Source organism: Emys orbicularis, chromosome 6 (assembly GCF_028017835.1).
Source record: "Emys orbicularis isolate rEmyOrb1 chromosome 6, rEmyOrb1.hap1, whole genome shotgun sequence".
NCBI classification, from domain to species: Eukaryota; Metazoa; Chordata; order Testudines; family Emydidae; genus Emys; species Emys orbicularis.
The window spans coordinates 1,252,569-1,272,662 of NC_088688.1; the positions used below are offsets into that span (position 1 = coordinate 1,252,569).

General features: G+C 64.9%; 2 protein-coding genes across 2 annotated transcripts in view; one reads left to right on the forward strand and one right to left on the reverse strand.

Moving 5' to 3' along the window:
• The window catches only part of TMEM8B (transmembrane protein 8B), a 32,287-nt gene extending 29,203 nt beyond the window's left edge, over positions 1 to 3,084 (forward strand). Inside the window, exons 10-13 of the mRNA XM_065406777.1 lie at positions 291 to 469; positions 1,041 to 1,187; positions 1,780 to 1,896; positions 2,749 to 3,084. Coding sequence (XP_065262849.1) covers positions 291 to 469; positions 1,041 to 1,187; positions 1,780 to 1,896; positions 2,749 to 3,084 — 779 coding nt within the window. The remainder of the gene's footprint in view (positions 1 to 290; positions 470 to 1,040; positions 1,188 to 1,779; positions 1,897 to 2,748) is intronic.
• A 3,603-nt stretch (positions 3,085 to 6,687) lies between these two features.
• GGT6 (gamma-glutamyltransferase 6) lies at positions 6,688 to 15,031 on the reverse strand. Its single transcript, XM_065407019.1, has 4 exons — positions 14,931 to 15,031; positions 11,264 to 11,532; positions 9,405 to 9,518; positions 6,688 to 7,886 (listed from the first exon to the last, which is right to left on the reverse strand). Exons 1-4 carry the CDS (start codon positions 15,029 to 15,031, stop codon positions 6,688 to 6,690), a joined length of 1,683 nt encoding a protein of 560 aa, XP_065263091.1.
• Positions 15,032 to 20,094: the final 5,063 nt, after the last annotated feature.

Sequence of the window (20,094 nt, forward strand, 5' to 3'; positions counted from 1 at the left end):
CGCTCCACAGAGTCTAGAATCGCCCCCCGGCAGCACGTCGCCCCCCTGTGCCCACTCACATTACTACTGGCAAAGCCCCCTCGGGGCATCGTCTGGAAGCCAGGACAGGGCCCCCCCTTGCCCCTCCTCCCAGGCCGAGCTGTGTGGCTGGAGTGTCCGTCGCACCCGGCCCCGCTACCCCCGTGTGGCCCGGGGACCCCCGGCCTGGCAGCCCCTCTCCCCAGCCCCTGGGTCCCCATTGCCTGCGGCCCGGCCCCGCTTCCCGCCCCACTGATGGGCCCGTGCCGCAGGCTGGAACGGCTGGGGCTGCACGGACAGCGCCGCGGCCTTTTCCTACGGCTTCCAGCTCCTGGCCACGCTCCTGCTCTGCCTCAGCAACCTCATGTTCGTGCCGCCCGTGGCCATCGCCCTGCGCAGCCGCTACCTGCTGGAGGCCTCGGTCTACGTCTTCACCATGTTCTTCTCCACCGTGAGTCGGGGCCGCGGCGCCCCCTGCGCGGGGAGAGCCGGGCATGGGCGCGGGGACGGGCTTTACCCAGAGCCGGGCATGGGCCTGGGGACGGGCTGCAGGCAGAGCTGGGAGGAGCCCTGGGGGGGGCTGCCCTCTGTGGGGCTGAGCAGGGGGAGGCGGTGGGGGGCTGCCCGCCGGGGGGCTGGGCAGGGGCAGGGGGAGGCAATGGGGGGCTGCCCACTGGGGGGGCTGGGAAGGGACGGGGGAGTGGTGGGGGGCTGCCCACCAGGGGGCTGGGCAGGGGCAGGGGAAGGTGGTGGGGGGCTGCCCGCCGGGGCGCTGAGCAGGGGGCTAGGCAGGGGAAGGGGGAGGGGGAGGCAGTCGGGGGCTGCCCGCCAGGTGGCTGGGCAGGGGGAGGCGGTGGGGGGCTGCCCGCCGGGGGGCTGGGCAGGGGCAGGGGGAGGCAGTGGGGGGCTGCCCGCCGGGGGACTGAGCAGGGGGAGGCGGTGGGGGGCTGATGCCGGGGGGCTGGGCAGGGCGAGGTGGTAGGGGGCTGCCGCCAAGGGGCTGAGCCGTGGTCTCTCCCCAGTTCTATCACGCCTGCGACCAGCCGGGCATCGCCGTGTTCTGCATCATGGAGTACGACGTGCTGCAGTTCTGCGACTTCCTGGGCTCCCTCATGTCCGTCTGGGTCACCGTAATCGCCATGGCGCGGCTCCAGCCCCTCGCCAAGCAGGTGAGAGGGGGCGGCTCTGCCCCGGGACCCCTGCCCCCCCGGGACCCCTGCCCCTTCGGGACTCCTGCCCTCCTCCCTGGACCTCTGCCCTCCCCGGGACCTCTGCCCCTCCAGGACTCCTGCCCTCCTCCCGGGCACCCTCATGACACCCGCCACAGGCTGGCACGTCGCTCCCGGGGAGGAGCCAGCGCCTCCTGCAGCCCTGGGGAGACGCAGTAGGGACCGGCCCCTGGAAGCCAGCATCAGACGGCGCTTAGCTCAGCTGGGGGGTGGGTGAACCCCGGACACAGGGCCAGGTGGTGGGAGCTGGGCCCCCGATCCCTGCTCTCCTCAGCCCCCCATTTCTCCTCGTCCCTCTGTGCCCAGCCACAGCCCTAGGACCCGGGTGCTGGCACCCTGGCCGGTGCGCTGCAGCTCGGGCTCTGCCCTGTGGGCGCTGGCCGGCCAGGCAGACCTGGTTCTGCCGTTCCAGCCCAGCCAGCCCAGAGCTGCGTGTCCGAAACCGCTCGCCCTCAGTCCCACCCTGCCCCCACCCCAGGGGGATCGGATGTCGCTCGCGCCCCACGCTAACCCTGCCTGCTCTCCGCGCCAGGTGCTGTACCTGCTGGGCGCCATGCTGCTCTCCATGGCCCTGCAGCTGGACCGCCACGGGCTCTGGAACCTCCTCGGGCCCAGCCTCTTCGCCGTGGGGATCATGGCCGTCGCCTGGGTGAGGCCCATGGGGTGGAGCTGGGGGGGCACCTGGGAGCTACAGGGGCTGCTGTCCCCCCTCCTGTCACGGAGTATGGGGGGACTCAGGGCCCTGCACCCCCGGCGTCCTGTGATTCACCATGACTCTCAGCCAGCCAGTAAAGCAGAAGGTTTATTTAGACGACAGGAATACAGTCCAAGACAGGTCTTGCAGGCGCAGACAACAGGACCCCCTAAGTTAGGTCCATCTTGGGGTCCCAGGGCACCCCAGCCCCCTTGCGAGGTCAGAGCCCCGTCTGCCTCCCAGCCATGGTCACTAGCTCGCTCCCGAAACTCTGCCTTCAGCGACCCCTCCCACAGCCTTTGTTCAGTTTCCCGGGCAAAGGTGTCACCTGGCCCCAGCCCCCTCCTGGGTTCTCATGTTACAGGCTCAGGTATTCTCCGTCGGTCAGTCTCCCATCCCCCAATGCAGACTATCCTAGCCACACTCCCCTGTCAGCATTCACAGCCCACAGTAAGAACAGTCCCAGTTCGTCACACCTCCCCTCCCACTGTGTCCCCCTCCTGTGAGCCTCACCTGCAGCTCCACTCTTCCAGTTGCACCCGCTCAGCACCTTTCCTGGGGTGTCTCCCCCCCCAGGCCCTCGGGTCCCTGCCCTGCAGCATCCCTCCCCCCCCACTTCCCACCCCCCAATCCATCCTGTGCACCTCCCCCCATGCCCCTCCCCTCTTCCCCTTAGATCCCTGCCCTGGAGCTGCCCCCCCCCACACACACACTCCTCACCCCCCCCCAATTCTCATCCTGTGCCCCTCCCCCACGCCCTCGGGTCCCTGCCCTGCGGCGTCTCACCCCGTCTCTTGCCCCCCCCAGATGGCGCGCAGCATTCGCCGGCGTCACTGCTACCCGCCCACGTGGCAGCGCTGGGCCTTCTACCTGTGCCCGGGGGCGCTGATCGCGGCGGGGGCCGTGCTGCTCTACGCCTGCGTGGAGACAGAGGAGAACTACTTCTACATCCACAGCATCTGGCACATGCTGATCGCGGGCAGCGTGGGCTTCCTACTGCCGCCGCGCCCCAAGCCCGCCGGGCGCCTGGGCCCCCTGCCCCGCCACAAGGGCTGCGGCTACCAGCTCTGTGTCAACGAGCAGGAGGAGCTGGGGCTAGTGGGCCCCGCCACGGCCTCCATCAGCAGCGTCTGTGCCAGCTGACAGCGCCTCGCCCGCCTGGCCTCTGCGGGCACCACGCCGGGGTTGACAGACAGAGCAGCCCCAGGGCGCCCAGCCCCCAATGGACCCACAACGAGGGGCGTCCCCCACCCACAGCCATAGACACCAGCCTCCTGGGTGGGCCTGAGCCCCTTGGCACCCCCGGGTGGTCTCTGCCGGCTGCTGCCCCACGGACTGGCTCAGCCCTCTGCTCATGGTGACTGGGCTGCAAATCCCCTGCTTGGGGCAGTTATGGGGCTGCCACGGGCAACACAGGGCCACAACGCCAAGCCCAGCACAGCCCGGCTCCCCTCCCGGCCGGGGGCTCTGCTGTGTAATGGCAATTACATCCCCGTGGCACTTGGTCCCTGGTGTCGGTGCCGCTCCATCCGCCGGGCAGGGCAGGCAAGGACGCTGGGAGGTGCCCGCTGCTCTGGGGGGTGGGGTGGGGGCTGGAAAACTGGATCCACAAGCAGGCAGCGCGGCCCCAGTCTGGGCCGGGGCAGGAGGCAGGGGCCGTGCTGCTCCTGTGGGGAGAGCTGGCTCCCAGCTGCGGGAGGGCACGCTGGGCGTGTGCAGGGCTGGGAGCCCGAGGGCAGGGGCTGGAACGAGACCGGCAGATACAGCGACCAAGCAGCCAGATGATCCTGCCAGGCTGGGCGCCGGGTGGCACCGCGCCACAGGCAACCCCTTCGCCCTGCTCCGGCAGCACGCCAGGGCCCCGGGGACCTGCTACCACCCTGGCCTTGGGCTGCAAAGGCCTCGGGCAGGCCCCCATGGGGCCCAGTTGTGTCAGTATCAGACATGGGCGGCCCCAGGCAGGTTCCCAAAGTTCAATGCAATGAGGGGGTCTCGTAGCCCTGCAAGGGGGCCATGCCAGAGGGAAACTGAGGCATGGGGAGGTTGACACTTTGCCCAAGGTCACGTACTCAGGGTGGATGCTGTGAAGGCCATAGGTGTGAGGCTGAGCGGCCCGACACCTGGACAATCACAGGCCCAGGCTGTGGTGCTGTCACGGACTCACAGATCATGCCCACTCGTGGCCCGTACGGTCCGTGGGGGGTGCCCCTTTTAGTGCAACAGCCCTTCTCGGGGGTCCACTCTCTCTCGGGGTCAGGCCCCTCCACCTCCTGGAGCCGCACCTCTCTGAGCCCGAGCACACCTGTTTCTCGCCGTGGGCCCCCTCAGGGAGTCCCCTCGCTCTGGACCCCTCGGGCCTCCACCCCTGAAGTGGTTGATGCCACCCTGTTCTCTAGACTGGAGCGACTCTCAGCCAGCGTAAAACAGGAGGTTTATTGAGAGTTGAACACAGCACAGGAAACTCTCAGGGCCTCAGGCCTGGCCTCCCTCAGCCCAGCACATCCCAGTCTCCCTGCATCCAGGTATCCAGGGGGGCTCTGCCTGCTCCCCCTCTCCAGCCCAGAGCCCCCCTGCTCCCAGCTGGGCATCTGAGATCACCGGCCCCAGGCCCCGCCTCTGTCCATCGTCTTCTCTCCAGGGAAACAGGGTCGTAAACTGGGGCCTCCTCTCCTGCTTCTCCCTCTGGCTGGAACTGGCTGGTTAGGTCACTGGGTCCTCACTCTGCAGCCCATTGTCCTCCCACTGGCCAGAACCAGCTGCAACTCCTGAGCTGGGCGTCCGGGTCACCAGGTCACCGGTCGCTGGGGTGTCCATCCTCCAGGCCATTGGCTGGGGTCCCAAGTTCCCTCTCCGGTCCTCTGCAAAACACACTCCCTCTCCCCTCACCTCGTTAAACCAGTAACACCCAGGGAAACCCCCTCCGCATGCAAACCATTGGAAACCCACAGAAAACAAGAAAATCGCCCACTTCGTCACAGATGCACACAGCTGTGCTGGGCATCTGGTCTCCCCGTACAACGGGGCAGAGACGGGCACCAAGTCCAGGATGCAGGGAGGTGTCTAGTGCCCCACACACGGGCACCGGTCAGCTGGAGCCGCTCTCGCCTGCTGGCCCAATGACCCCGCTCAAAGCCTCACCACCCCCCCAGCAGAGACGGGGGGGTTGAACCTGGGACTCCCCCTGGCGCCTGCTCTAACTCCTGGCCTAGCACCACTCCCGCCTCCCGATCCTGCCTGGCCTTGCACCTGAGCCAGGGGGCCAAACACCATTTGCGGGGGGCCCGCGAGGCCTAGCGCTGGGCACAGGCCTGTGCTTCGCACCACTGCCCGCTCTCAGCTCCCGGTGCCCCACCCTCACCGTGCTGCCCCCCAGGCTTGTGCCCCGGCAGCGAGGGCAGCGCAGGGCTTTTCACACTCAGCCACAGCCAACTGGCTCGCTGTCACCACCATCCGCGGGCCCAGAGACTGGTGGGGAGGGTCCCACGGCCTCCGTCACAGCCCCGGTAACACCCCTTCCCCAGCACCCTGTCCCCAGCCCGCCCCCCAGACTCTCTGGGGACGGCCGCAGGCCAGGGCAGGAGCCCTCAGCTGCCAAGGAGCAGCCGCCCCTCCTGTCAGCACTGACCCCCACGGCGCAGCAGGGCCTGGCCCAAGAGCCTCCGTGCAGCCCTGTCCCCCGGTGCCCCTTTGGCAACATCACACGGGGAGACTGAGGCCGAGGGAAGGCCCCTGCCAAAGGTCTCACAGAGAGTTGGTGGGAATGGAACCCAGGAGTCCGGGCTCCCTGCCCCACTGCCCGTAACCACTGGGCCCCCCTTGGCTCTGAGACGGGCATGTCTAGACCCCAGCGCAGCGAACACCGCCCCTGCCAGGGAGGGGTTTGGGTTACAGTGGCTTGGGGGCAGGTGGCCGGGCCACCAGGGCTGGCCCCTTCCCTTGTGTCCTCACATTAACCCCCCGGCCAAGGACCCGAGACGCCCCAGGCTCTCCCGGGCTGGGAGCCGCCTGGTCGGGTGGGGGCTTCACCCCGGGGGCTCCCACCCCCCTCCCTGGCTGGGCCCCTCCGGGCTGGATCAGTGGCCGCAGGGCTGACGCGCGACGAGCCACACACCAGGCAGCACGGCTCCCACTGGGTTTATTTCTCTTCACAGACACACACAGGAGAGAGTCCACAAGCCCCCTGCTCTGAGCTGGTGCCCCAGCCAACCCATCTCGCCAGGACCGGGGAGAGGGGAGTTCCTGCCACTTCTCCCCATCTGCAGCCCATCTCTCCGGCCCCAGAGCCCTGCTGTCCCTTAGGACACACTGTCAGCCTCCTGGGACCCCCAGCCCGGCTCCGTGCAGCCGAATGCCCGTGTGCGCATGGGGCTGCGGGTACCAGCCAGCGCCAGACCTGCAGCTCCCATCACGTCAGGACCCAGGAGTGTCTGGCAGAGATCGGGGGGGGGGGAAATGGGGCCGTCTCCAGCGAGGTGCCAGGCGGCAGCGGGGGCCCCAGAGTGGAGAGCAGGGAGGAACCAGCCCCTGGCATGCCCCAAACCCCAGAGAACCTGGGCTGGCCTGATGCAAAGGGCAGCAGCCTGACCCCCCGTGACAAGGGGCCCTGCATAGCCCTGCCACGCCGGCAAGGAGGGGGAGGGGGGCACTACGAGGGCAGGGCCAGCTTGGGGCTCACGGCGCACCGGGCATGCCAGCCCTGCCCACGCCAGCACCGTGTGCCCCGGGCTCTGAGCAGGGCCCCTGGGACTAATACCCCTCGTGATGGCAGCACGCGGCCGGAGCGGCAAAGGCACGTGCATGCTCACCCTGTGATGCCACCTGCAGCACCCAGGGGCCCACCTGTGGGGCCCCCCCAGCCCACTCGCCACTGGACACATTTGACTGGGTGCCCGGCCCACAGCCCTGGGAGGCCCCGTCCCCCCCACCCCTGAGCTGCAGCCATGGGTTCTCCAGCGCCTCCTGCAGGGGCTGCCCCAGGTACACCTGGTTTATAATGGCCTGGGCCAGGGCCAGTGGGGCCGCACTGCCCCCTGTGGCCCCCAGCCCCACCACTGTCCCCTCTTCCCCCAGGCTCAGCACCACGGGGCAGGCCCAGGAGAGCAGGCCAGGCCCTGTGGGCGCTGTCAGGTCACTCAGCAGGATGCCTGAGGCGGGCGCCAGGAATTTGGAGCCGAAGGAGCTGTTGAGAGAGGCCGAGAGCAGCAGCACGTTCCCCTGGCTGTCTGCCACTGCCAGGTGGCTGCCCACAGGCGAGGGGGCCCTGGCAGGGCGAGGGGGCCGGGGTGAGGGGCCCCCACCCACGGCCTCCCCAAGCCCCCGGGAGTAGCCACGCCAGGCCGCGCTCAGGGCCCTCAGGCAGGGATCAGGCGCGTCCCGGGGCTCGGCTGCCCGCACCTCCTCGAGGACGCTGGCCAGCAGGCTGCCGGCGGCAGGGGCCGGGGCTCCATACAGCCAGGTGTCGCCCAGCTGCATGGCCAGGGGGCTCTGCAGCTCCAGCCCCACGTCCCCCATGGCCTGCAGGAAGGGCTCCCGCTCGGCAGGGGGCAGGTCCGGGGCCAGGGCCTGGGGCAGGGCCTCGTCCCCTGACGCCACCGCCCGGAGCAGGGCCGCCAGCCGGGGATGGGTGACCAGCGCGCCCTGGCCCTTCAGCTCGCCGGCCCCGTTGCAGAAGAGGCTGCAGAGGCCTGAGGCCTTTACCGCGCCCGCGCTCTCCTGCAGGGCCGCAGCCAGCTCCTGGTCCACGCGGAAGCCTCTCTCCGCCAGCACAGCCGGTCCCTCCAGCAGGTGCGGCCAGGCCAGGCGGCCGAAGTGCCGGTGCAGCAGGCGCAGGCCCGGCAGGGCCATGGGGAGCCCGTAGTGCGGGGAGAAGCCACGGCGCGGGACGGCGTTCAACGCCACGGTGCTGCCCGACGAGGCGTTGTGCAGCAGGGCTGAGAACACGCCGCCTGCAAGAGACAGACCCCGTCAGCGCCTCCGAGATACCCCCCGCTGCACCCCCTGAGACACCCCCTGCTGCACCCTTCGATACACCCCCCTACTGTACCCTCCTGCCAGCACCCCCTGAGACACCCTCCACTGCACCCCCTACTGTACCCTCCCGCCAGCACCCCCTGAGACACCCTCCACTGCACCCCCTGCCAGCACCCCCTACTGTACCCCCGCCAGCGCCCCGAGACACCTCCCGCCAGCACCCCTGAGACCCCCCACTGCACCCCCCGCCAGCACCCCTATGTATCCCCCGCCAGCGCCCCCTGAGACACCCCCCACTGCACCCCCTGCCAGCACCCCCTACTGTACCCCCGCCAGCGCCCCGAGACACCCCCCGCCAGCACCCCTGAGACCCCCCACTGCACCCCCCGCCAGCGCCCCCTGAGACACCCCCCACTGCACCCCCTACTGTACCCCCCGCTGCACCCGAGACACCCCCCACTGCACCCTTCGATACACTCCCCTACTGTACTCCCCCGCCAGCACCCCCTGAGACACCCCCCACTGCACCCCCTGCCAGCACCCCCTACTGTACCCCCGCCAGCGCCCCGAGACACCCCCCGCCAGCACCCCTGAGACCCCCCACTGCACCCCCCGCCAGCACCCCCCACTGCACCCCCTACTGTACCCCCCGCCAGCACCCCGAGACACCCCCCACTGCACCCTTCATTACACACCCCTACTGTACCCTTCCAGCACCCCCTGAGACACCCCCCCACTGCACCCCTCTGCCAGTACCCCCTGAGACCCCCACTGCACCCCCCGCCAGCACCCCCTGAGACACCCCCCCACTGTACCCCCTGAGACACCCCCCACTGTACCCCCCACCAGTGCCCCCAAGACACCCCCCCCACTGCACCCCCCGCCAGCGCCCCCTGAGACACCCCCCACTGCATCCCCCACCATCACCCCTTGATACACCCTCCTACTGTACCCCGTCAGCACCCGCTGACACCCCCCCACTGCACCCCCGCCAATGCCCCCAGAGACACCCCCCCACTGTACCCTCCGCCAGCACCCCCGAGACACCCCCCACTGCACCCCCTGCCAGCACCCCTCGATACACCCCCTTACTGTACCCCCCGCCAGCACCCCAAGACACCCCCCACTGCACCCCTGAGATACCCCCCATTGCAGCCCCGCCAGCACCCCTCGATACACCCCCCTACGTACCCCCCCACCAGCACCCCCTGACACTCCTCCCCACTGTATCCCCGCCAGCACCCCCCGATACACCCCCCCACTGTACCCCCACCAGTGCCCCTGAGACACCCCCCGACTGCAGCCCCTCAGCCCCTGCCAGGGTCCCGCTCTGAGACCTCGCCCAGGCCATGCCCAGCCCCCGCATTCCCTGGCCTGACGACACATCCCGCAGCTCTGGCTCCGGTGGGGTGAGGGGACCCATGCGGGGAGCAGGGACCCTAGTTGCACAGGCCGGGGGCAGCTCCACCTCTTGTCCCTGGCCCCGCACTCACCCAGCCCCCCGGCATGCGGGTGGACCAGCCCCAAGCAGAGTGCAGCTGCGATCCCGGCATCCACCACGTTCCCGCCGGCCACCAGCAGGTCCTTGCCCAGGCGGGAGCAGGTCTCTGCAAGGCACCGACAGGCCCCGGCGTCAGGGACGGACGGGTGGCGCGGGCCCTGTGCAGAGCTTGTGCCGCCCCCAGCTCTGCACTCCCAGCAGGGGGCAGCGTGGGCCCATTGCCCCAGCTCCTCATGCCCCTCTGCAGCCCAGCCGGGAGCACAGGGCACAGCGGTGACATTCTGTGCCCCAAAGCAACACGCTGGCACCCCGTAGTTACCAGGGCGATAGGACTCCGGTCTGTTCTATACGGAGCATGTCATGTAGGGGGTCAATGGAAAAGTTTGGGTTTGCTGAGTATGATTAGCCTGGTTGTGAGCATGTCTCGTTTTTCTATCTAAAGTTATGAATACTGACGATGTGCCAATATCTCCGAGGGGTTTGCTCCGGGGTCACACCCAGCCTGGCCAGCACCTTGTGGATGAACCATTCGAGCGGGGGGGGGGGGGGGGGGGGGGGCATTCAGAAACACAATAGAAGAAGCTTCTCCCCACCTGGGGGGCTGTCCTGTGGACGCTGCAGCCGGTGTCTGGATAATGGCTGCTGAGACTCACGGAAGCATGTGAGGGCAGCGGGATAGATCATGTGACACTGGACTCCATCTTGTGCCTGGACCTTCCCACAAACTGTGCTGGGGGCTTATGTTGGGGACAAGGAAGTTCCCTCCACAGGGGAGAAGCTATAAAAGGGGGAAGTGATGTCATCACGTGGCCTCACTCCCCCACAACTCAACACCTGGAAACACGGCTCGAGGGAAACGCCTTGGGACATGGGAGAGGGACCAGGCTGGAAAGGAGGATCTAGGACAGGGGTCCCCAACATGGTACCCACGGGCCCCATGGCACCCACCGGGGCATCTATGTGCGCCCGCCTACTGGCCGCTGGACAAGCAGCTGCCGAAATGCCACCATGAAGCGGCAACGTCAAGAAGCGCTACTGCGGAATTTCGGTGGCATTTCGGCGGCGACGCCTCTTGACATTGCCGCGTCACGGTGGCATTTCGGCGGCTGCTTGTCCGGCGGCCACGGTCCTCGGCGGGTAGTTGTCCAGCGCCCGCCCCATGGAAAAGGTAGGGGACCACTGCTCGAGGAAGTGCCTGTACCATCAGGGTGAGACACTGCTGGAGTCAAAGCCTGTCTAGTGTATAGAACTCAGATTGCGAAGTTGTTTTATTTCTTAGGTAACCAACTCTGATCTGTTCGCTGTTACTAATAATCTCTCTTTCTGTAATTCATAAATCTGTTTTATATTTTTTACCTAAGACAGTGAGTTGTTTGAAGTGCAAAGGGAAATCTGCTCAGGAACAGGGGCTGGTGCGTTGTCCTCTCCACACTGAGGGAGGGTAACTGGGTAACAACTTACACTGGTCAGGCTTCTGACCAGGGCAGGACGGGACAGCTCTGGGGTCCTAGGCTGGGGGGCTCGGGGGAACTGGCTGGAGCCTCTCTCTTGTTGGTTCATGAGTGGCTGGTGAAAGTATTCATGTAACTCAGCTGGTGTGTCCCTGTCTGTAAATAGCTGTGTGAGTGCAGGACCTGGAGGGGTCTGCAGCTTGTCACAGCATCCCAGTGCGAGCGGGAGCCCAGGTTTGGTAAGACAGGGGCTCAGCAGTACCCCAGTTCCAGGTTGTACCCCGGGGAGCCCATCACAGTGACCCGAGGGGTACCCAGCCTGAACACGGCAGGAGGAAGCGGTGCCCTCTGGGGGCCCGGGTTGGGGTGGGGCCTGCACCCCATGCTGTGTGATGCTCACCTGAGCTGGTGATGAGGGTGGCATGATGGTAAACGCCCCGTGCATGCATGTGAGCCGCAGATGGGATGTCTCCAGGCTCCTCCTGCGCCCCCATCTGCCCGGCGCCATCATCCTGCCTGGGAACCTGGGCGCCGCCCAGCCGCGAGGAGCCCCCGGAGGTCATCTGGTAAAAGGCCAAGGCCAAGGCCAGCGCCAGCAGCACCAGGGCCGAGGAGATGCGGGCGCAGGTCTCCCGGTGGTACTGGTGAAGCAGCGCCTGCAGCGAGGATCTGCAGAGAGCCAGAGAGAACAGAGAGATCAGCCCACTGCAACCCCAGCCAGACAGGTGTCAGCCTGTGCTCCGGGTCGTGCCCGGGAGGAAGGCTCCCAGCAGACTGCGGGGGGCGCTGGGGAGCAGGAAGGGGGCAGCAGCAGAACTATGGGTGCACGGGCAGGAGTCCAGGGGTGAACAACCGGGGGGCTGTGGGTCGGGACTCAGGGGCATCAGCAGAGCTCGGGGGGAGCCCAGGGCTGGGATAGCGGGGTGGGGGTCAGGATGGAGGGGCACCAGCAGAGCTGTGGGGGGGGAGCCCAGGGCTGGGATAGCAGGGTGGGGGTCAGGACGGAGGGGCACCAGCAGAACTCGGGGGGAGCCCAGGGCTGGGATAGCAGGGTGGGGGTCAGGACGGAGGGGCACCAGCAGAGCTCGGGGGGAGCCCAGGGCTGGGATAGCAGGGTGGGGGTCAGGACGGAGGGGCACCAGCAGAGCTCGGGGGGAGCCCAGGGCTGGGATAGCGGGGTGTGTGTGTCAGGACTGAGGGGCACTGGCAGAGCTGTGGGGGGAGCCCAGGGCTGGGATAGCGGGGGTGGGGGTCGGGACGGAGGGGCACCAGCAGAGCTGTGGGGGGGAGCCCAGGGCTGGGATAGCAGGGGTGGGGGTCGGGACGGAGGGGCACCAGCAGAGCTGTGGGGGGGAGCCCAGGGCTGGGATAGCAGGGTGGGGGTCAGGACGGAGGGGCACCAGCAGAGCTTGGGGGGAGCCCAGGGCTGGGATAGCGGGGTGGGGGTCAGGACGGAGGGGCACCAGCAGAGCTCGGGGGAGGGGGAGCCCAGGGCTGGGATAGCGGGGGGGGGTCAGGACTGAGGGGCACTGGCAGAGCTGGGGGGAGGGGGAGCCCAGGGCTGGGATAGCGGGGGGGGGGGGTGTCAGGACTGAGGGGCACTGGCAGAGCTGGGGGGGGAGCCCAGGGCTGGGATAGCGGGGGGGAGGGGGTCAGGGCACTGGCACAGCTGGGGGTATGGTAAGGCCTAAGGTGCTGGCAGACTTCCTGGGGGCTACAGTACCCTCTGCCAGCCCCTCAGCCTGGGGCTCTCTGTGGGTACCGGAGCGACGTGGGCTGGCTCTGAGGCTCCGGGGTCTGTCGGGGCGAGGGTCCCGTCCCCGCTCGGCCCAGGCCAGGCCACGTGCCACTCCCCCAGGGCCCAGCGCTGGCCCCGCCCGAGCATGCTCTGCTCACGGTCAGGTGCACGCAGCTGACCAGAGAAATGCCTTGGCTTGGCCTGGCAGGAGTCCTGCAGGTCGAGGAGCCTCCCTGTGGCTCCAAACGCCCCCCAAACTCCACCCAGCATGGCTAGGGTGGGGCGCTGCGGCCCCAGGAGCCAGCACGACCCAGCCTGGCCCAGCGCGACCCAGCCTGGCCCAGCGCCCCTTTCACCGGGGGAGGCCAGGCTGGTGGGACCTTCAGTGCCGCACACAAAGCCCCAGGTGCCCAGGGCCCAGCTAGACACCCTGGGTGGGGGGGCCTTGCCCATGCTCCGGCACCCGTGTGCCCGCTGCCATAGGTCACTTCGGCTGGACACTCCACCTGGCTCCACCCGCCCCCATCCAGGGCCGGGGATGCCAAGCGGTGGGGGTGGGGCCTTCCCTGGAACAGCACAGGGACCCCAGCGCCTCCCGACATGTCACTAGTGCTGGGGGACGCCCGTCCAGGGCACCGCAGCGGCCCCCAGCTCCCGAGGGCTCCCTGCAGCCAGCTCCAGACAGTAACCAGCCAAGCCACCACTCGCCAGCCTGTTCCCCTGCCCCAGGAGGGCTGGAAGGAAGCGGGAGATCTGTTGCCACCTAATGGGATTAGTGAGGCCCATTCAGCTCCCGTAATAGGATTACAGCCAAATTCACCAGCCCGCTGGGGTCTGGGCCCCCCGCCAGGAGCTGCGCTGCAGCCAAGGCCAGGGGCTTACAGAGCTCGGAGGGGCTGAGCGGGAGGGGGCTCCCGGTGCCAAGAGGGGCAGGGAGGACGAGACAAGGGCTGGGGCAGGGGCTGGAGCAGGCCACTCGATCTGCACCCACGCAGGTGTCTCACACCTGGTGCAGTCTGGGAAGGGGGGAGCTGGGCCTGGCAGCCACACGACCAGAATCCAGGCCCGGGGAGGGGCCAGCTGAGCCAATGTCCCCATCCCCCTCTGGCTAGGCCCCCCCCTGAGGCCAAGGGCCTGATCCTAATGGGGCCCAGGGTGTTGTGTGTTACACGTTCCCCTTCCCTGCCATTGCGCTGAGTGCTCCCAGCAGCACAGCCAGCACCTCGCTGGGGCAGACACGGGGCCCTGGCCCAGGCCCTTCCCGCTGCAGCTCCCTCGGGCTGCCTGTCTGGTCCCACCCCAACAGTGCCCAGCGTCTGGCAAAGCCACGTAGCTTCCGGCAGGGCCAGCACCCGTCTGGGACACGGGCCCGTCGGTGCCAGCTGCAAAGGGCTTGCTGTCCAGCCTCAGGTTTGACACCCTCGCTGCAGCTCACACCCCACTGCCATGGTGCTTGTCACAAAGGGCAGCAGGCGAGGTGACGTGTCGACACTCGGGCCCTGGGAGACGTGCCCGCGGCGGGCGAGATTTAAGGGCTAAGGTAACTTTGTTGAGAATTATGCCCTTATGGTCTGGGAGCAAAAGCGAGACGCCAGGGAAACACGTGTCCCGGTGCTGTCACCGCTCCCCGGCTGGCCCGTGCTGTAGCGTATTGCTCCATTGTCCACTGCTGCAACACCCCAGAAAGGTCTGGGATGTGGGATTTCTGGGGGATCCGGTGTGGGGCTGGATCCCACAGGGGACACTTTGCAGGGTCTTGGGGGCTGGGTGGATCTGTGGGCAGCCTGCAGGGCAAAGGCAGGGCTGGTGCAGCCCAGGGAGAGGGCTGGAGGGCTGCCAGGCTGGGGGTGGCAGGGAACTGGCAGGACCCCCTCCCGCTGGAGGCAGGGGTAACAAGGTGACTGGGGTGCCCCGAGAAGCATCACACCGTCATCCAGCCTGGCACACGGCCCAGGCCCCCCAGCGCCGTTCCCAGGCACTCCCCTGCAGGGCGACTGCCAGCCCCGCCTAGCTCGCCCCCTCCCGTACACTGGGCAGCCCCCAGCCAGCCATGCTCATCCCCAGCGCTGTTGCTCGCAGTGCCCAGAGACCCTGCAGTGGGGTGACCCCTGTGCCCGGGCTCTGGGCCAAGCGGTTCCATTGCGGGGTTAGGGCCCTGACTCGGCACAGCCCATGGGCCCAGGGGCACCGGCGGGCAGAGCCAGCGCTGGCCGAGGGATGGGGTTTCAGACCTTTCCCCAGGCCAGGCCAGGGCTGCGCTGCACTCTCGCTGGGAGCCCGCGGCCCCAGAGCTGCAGTCGGTGGCCGTGGCGCCGGGCCAGGCACTGACCTCTCCCTCCCCAGCGCCGTCCCTGGGCAGGGGGAGCTGGCCCCTTGGCCCCCAGCACTCAGGGGCGTGGCCCCTTCCCCTGCTGGCGGAGGGGCCCCCATGGGGCGCCAGCACAATCCTCGAGCGGGGTTAATGTTTGATTAAAAACCCGGCTCGCTCCACTGAGCCAGGTGGGGTCTCCCAGGGCCCCCCCGAGTCCCAGGGCAGCTCCTGGGGTCCACCCAGGTCTGACGAGCCCCTCACGCCCGTGCTGCCGCGAGCGGCTCACCTGGGCCGAAAGTCCCTGTGCTGGAGGGGAGCCCGGCCCCGTGGGGGTCCTAGGAGCCTGTCGGCCCCTGGGGGCAATGCGGGCAAGCCGGGGCCGGGCATGGGGGGCAGGGGGGATGGGCTAGGCGTGGGGGGCAGGGGGGATGGGCTGTGTGTGGGGTGCAGGGGGGATGGGCCGGGCGCAGGCTGTGCCCACTGGTGCCCCCGTCAGTGACTCGTCTTTGGCACCTGGTAACGGGCCGAGCGCTGGGGTGGCAGCAGCGTTAACACTGGCACTGGCCCCCCCGCTCCCCATAACCACCCTTGGCCAAGGGGGCCCGTCCCCGCCCCCGCCGCCCCGGCGGGGCGTGTGACCCGGACCCGGCCTCTGACGGGGGGGCCCTGCCCATCCAGCCTGGCCCCCCAGCCGGTACCGGCCGGTGTAGGTCGGCCGTAGGGCCGGGCAGGACGCAGCCCCCCTGCAGCTGGCACGTGTGGGGCCGGGGGCGGCTCCGGGAACTAAGGGGCCCCGTGGGAGTAGGGGGCAGTTATGGGGCCGGGGGGGGGCAGGCGGCACCTGCCGGGGACCTGCGGGCGGGGCTGGTCTCTGCTCCGGTCCGGTCCGCCCGCACTCACCGGTCCGGTCCGCCCTGCAGCTCCACCGCCTCCTCCCCGTCGCTGTCGCTGTCCCCCAGGCGCTGGTAGCGGGCCTGGTACCGGGCCGGGGCCGCCTCCATGCCGGCCGGGCCCAGCACCTGCCGCGGCTTCCGGGTCCGCCCCGCCCAGGGAAGCGCCGGGGCCGAGCGGGGACTCCCCGCCCCCATCAGCCGCCCCGATGCCTCGGTGACGGTCGCAGCTGACACCCGGGCGGGCCGGGGCGTGGGGAGCCCGCGGGGAGCAGCAGCCGCCCCCCCAGGGCAGAGAGGGGATTTCCCGGGTGAGGGGTCAGGGTCGCAGCGCTGGGGGCTGGTGCTGGTGGGGGGCCACAGCGGGGCTGGCAAAGGCCCCGTGGCTATTAGCCCAAAATCCTGCCTGCTGCCCTGCACTGGCCCTGCAGGCTCAGCGGGGCGCATGGGCCTGGAGGGGGCTGACACATCTTGGGGTACCGGGGTGTCCGGGTGAGTTGCTACCACCCGCTTGGGGCAGTGCCCACCAGGGAAACGCTGCCCAGGTGCCAGCGGCAGGGAGCACAGACACGCTGCTCTCCAGGTCTGGGAGCCCTGCTAGGCTAGCGGTTTGCACACTCGTTTGTCACACCAGTGCCCCCTTGTATGTGTAGAACTTAGTCACAAAAGCACTTCTGCGGACACTGCAGGAAAACCCTTCTTTTCATGTCCATTTTCCCAGTCAGCAGGCAGGATCCACTCAGACACGCTTTCCACGAGCTGTCAAAGAAGTGGGGTGCTACTGTCGCTCATAATATGTCCCTGTAAGCATTTAAGAGAAAGTCACCATTCTGGAAGCCACTGTGCTGTTTGACCCCAAGCACAAGGTGTGGCCTCTACTGAGAACGATAAAGAAATGGTCTGAGTTAAAGAGAAATGGTCTGAGTTAAACAGGATGAAGTTTAACAAAGACAAATGCAAAGTGCTCCACTTAGGAAGAAAAAAATCAGTTTCACACATACAGAATGGGAAGAGACTGTCTAGGAAGGAGTACAGCAGAAAGGGATCTAGGGGTTATAGTGGACCACAAGCTAAATATGAGTCAACAGTGTGATGCTGTTGCAAAAAAAGCAAACGTGATTCTGGGATGTATTAACAGGTGTGTTGTGAGCAAGACACGAGAAGTCATTCTTCCGCTCTACTCTGCGCTGGTTAGGCCTCAGCTGGAGTATTGTGTCCAGTTCTGGGCACCGCATTTCAAGAAAGATGTGGAGAAATTGGAGAGGGTCCAGAGAAGAGCAACAAGAATGATGAAAGGTCTTGAGAACGTGACCTACGAAGGAAGGCTGAAAGAATTGGGTTTGTTTAGTTTGGAAAAGAGAAGACTGAGAGGGGACATGATAGCAGTTTTCAGGTATCGAAAAGGGTGTCATAAGGAAGAGGGAGAAAACTTGTTCACCTGAGCTTCTAAGGATAGAACAAGAAGCAATGGGCTTAAACTGCAGCGACGGAGGTCTCGGTTGGACATTAGGAAAAAGTTCCTAACTGTCAGGGTGGTTAAACACTGGAATAAATTGCCGAGGGAGGTTGTGGAATCTCCATCTCTGGAGATATTTAAGAGTAGGTTAGATAAACGTCTATCAGGGATGGTCTAGACAGTATTTGGTCCTGCCATGAGGGCAGGGGAGTGGACTCGATGACCTCTCGAGGTCCCTTCCAGTCCTAGAATCTATGAATAAGATTGTATTTTTGTGTAATTCCCCCTTTGTGGCTCCTGAGGAAGAAAGGGCTAAACTGGCAGGAGAAGTCCATGCGTACATGGCAATGGCTTCTCCAGACAACAGCGGCATCACCCCCTCTGGCTCGTGGAAATCCGCCGCACTGAGCTGTGCTGCTCGTCACATCCTCAGCGTCCCAGCCGGCGTGGAGAGAATATTTCCTAAATTCAGCGTCAGCCAAGACGGCCGGAGAACAAGCCTTGGAAAAACTGCTGTGAGCATGTTAGCCGGACTTTCGAAATGTACCGTGAAGCCCCTCATAGGAAGCGTAAGTCACCCACGGTCAACTGTTTATTACAAAGAAAAGGGTCATTTTTCATGGGGATTAGAGACCCAGAGGCTGCGCACAGTGTTCTGAGTTCAATTGATGTTTTACGTAAAATTCTGTTTGTTACAGGATCTGGGGCTCCACTAGGTTTGGGGACCATCTAGTGGCTCTACCTATTATGCAGCTAAATATGGTTCATGAAATAAACCACAGCATCCCACTGGTTTTACTTTCTCTTACTCTTACTTTTCTCTATTTGTTGCTTTTCCCCCCTGTCCTCCCATCCCCCAATAGTAAGCCCAATATTTACACAGCAATCTGTGATGTCCTCTTTTTTGCAGCGATTTCCCCCATTTAAATGTTTTTGTAATAAACACCGATGAATTCCTGGGAAATTTTAAACAAAATACAGACTGAGAACGAAGGGCCTCGTCTGTGTACCAATCCTTCAGGACAGGAGTTAACACTACAGGGACGTTCAGCCCCAGACAGGCAAGAAGTGACCAGAGCAGGGGCATGGCACACCCCTCAGTCACCACGGGATGCCTTGTGCGAGAGCAGCAGGTGATGGAGCAGCTGTTCTACGGACTCTGCAGTTTGCCTTCATTTGGCTGGTTCTGCACCAGTGCTGCACATACCGAATGCTGCTTTTATTCCTCCAGCGATGAACTTGGCACAAACATACTTGGAGACATTCATCAAGTCTCCTGCACCAGCAATCTCACGATTCCGGGGACTTCAGAGCCAGTGTAAACACCCAATGCCAAGTCAAGTGGCTATGTTGTTACCTGACACAGAAAGAGGCTGCCCTCCGGCACAAGCCCCATCTCCTCCTGAGAGCTGGGCCCAAGGCAGTGCCTGCACCCACCCTATTGGTTCCCCGATTAGCCTCCTCCCCCGCCCTGCTGACCTGGGTGCAAACACCTGTGCTCTAAAAACAGCCGTTTAAAAATCGATTGCTCTAAGCCAGAGGTTCTCAAACTCCGGGTGCACCTCCCTGGAGAGGTACAGGTATGTGCCGGGGGAGGTGCCAGTTGCCTGTCTTGGCTATCAGGTTTTTTTTTGGGGGGGGGGGGGGTTAAAGAAAGATTTGGTGATACAAAAAAAAAAAAAAAAAGGTGGTTAGAACAATGTTGCCTAGTTCAAGGACTTTGCCGCTAGTGCAAATTTTTCAGCTTCCAGAGAACAATACAATTGTCAATATATCTCTCATGGGGAAAGCAGGTTCTGACTGCAAATAACTTTTGTTTATCTTGCATAGTGGTGTTAGCAACTGCTACATGTCAGACTTACGCTTTCCCCTGAATAATCACACACATTATAAACTGCAAGAGAAAATGATCTGCAGTTCAGAACTGGAGTGCTCTGTGACAAAGGGAGAGACCCATACCCCGCCAGATGAAGTGATGCCAGCAGGGAAGATGCCAGTGAAACACAAAAGCCGACAATATGAAGTTTATTTAAACCTGGGATTTAAATGAAGTAGGCCCAGCGACGTGCCACAGCCTCAGTGTGTTGTATGTGAAGTTCTGGCAAATGACAGCCTGCGGCCCTGGCAGCATCTGGAAACAAGGCACCTGCTTTAGCACCTAAACCAGCGGTTCTCAACCTTTTGTCCTGGTGACCCCTTTCGCACAGCAAGCCCCTGAGTGTGACCACCCCTTATACATTAAAAACAGGTTTTTATATTTAACCCCATTATAAATGCTGGTGGTGAAGTGGAGTTTGGGGTGGAGGCTGACAACTCAAAACCCCCACATAATAACCTCGCAACCCCCTTTATAATGGCGATATACCTATCTCATAGAACTGGAAAGGACCCCGAAGGGTCATCGAGTCCAGCCCCCTGCCTTCACTAGCAGGACCAATTTTGCCCCAGATCCCTAAGTGGCCCCCTCAAGGATTGAACTGACAACGCTGGGTTTAGCAGGCCAATGCTCAAACCACTGAGCTATCCCTCCCTCAGGCAGAACCCCTGACCAAAACCCACTGACTTTTTCCAGAGGAAGCTGAATGAGCTAACAGAACAAGAGAGATAATTTGGCAATTCCCTTGCTTCTCTGTGAATTGCCAAAGCTCATCAAGCACACAACGCAGGTGAGAAACTCCACATGCCCCTGCACAGAACAGGTGAGCAGTGAGGCTAGGAGAAAAAGCAGCGGCCCAGCTAGATGCAATCCCGCTTTCTCAACACAGTTTCACACCGTACTGCTGACACAGCTACTAATATAAAAGAGCAACTCATATATACTCATGTATAATAATGC

Excerpts from the sequence above, each read along its gene's own strand:
- GGT6 (XM_065407019.1), bottom strand. The coding sequence starts at position 15,031 with ATGGGGGCCCCTCCGCCAGCAGGGGAAGGGGCCACGCCCCTGAGTGCT. Across the intron at positions 9,519-11,263 it reads CACCCTCATCACCAGCTCAG|AGACCTGCTCCCGCCTGGGC; the intron begins GTGAGCATCACA and ends GGTGCCTTGCAG. Across the intron at positions 7,887-9,404 it reads CCCGCATGCCGGGGGGCTGG|GCGGCGTGTTCTCAGCCCTG; the intron begins GTGAGTGCGGGG and ends TGTCTCTTGCAG.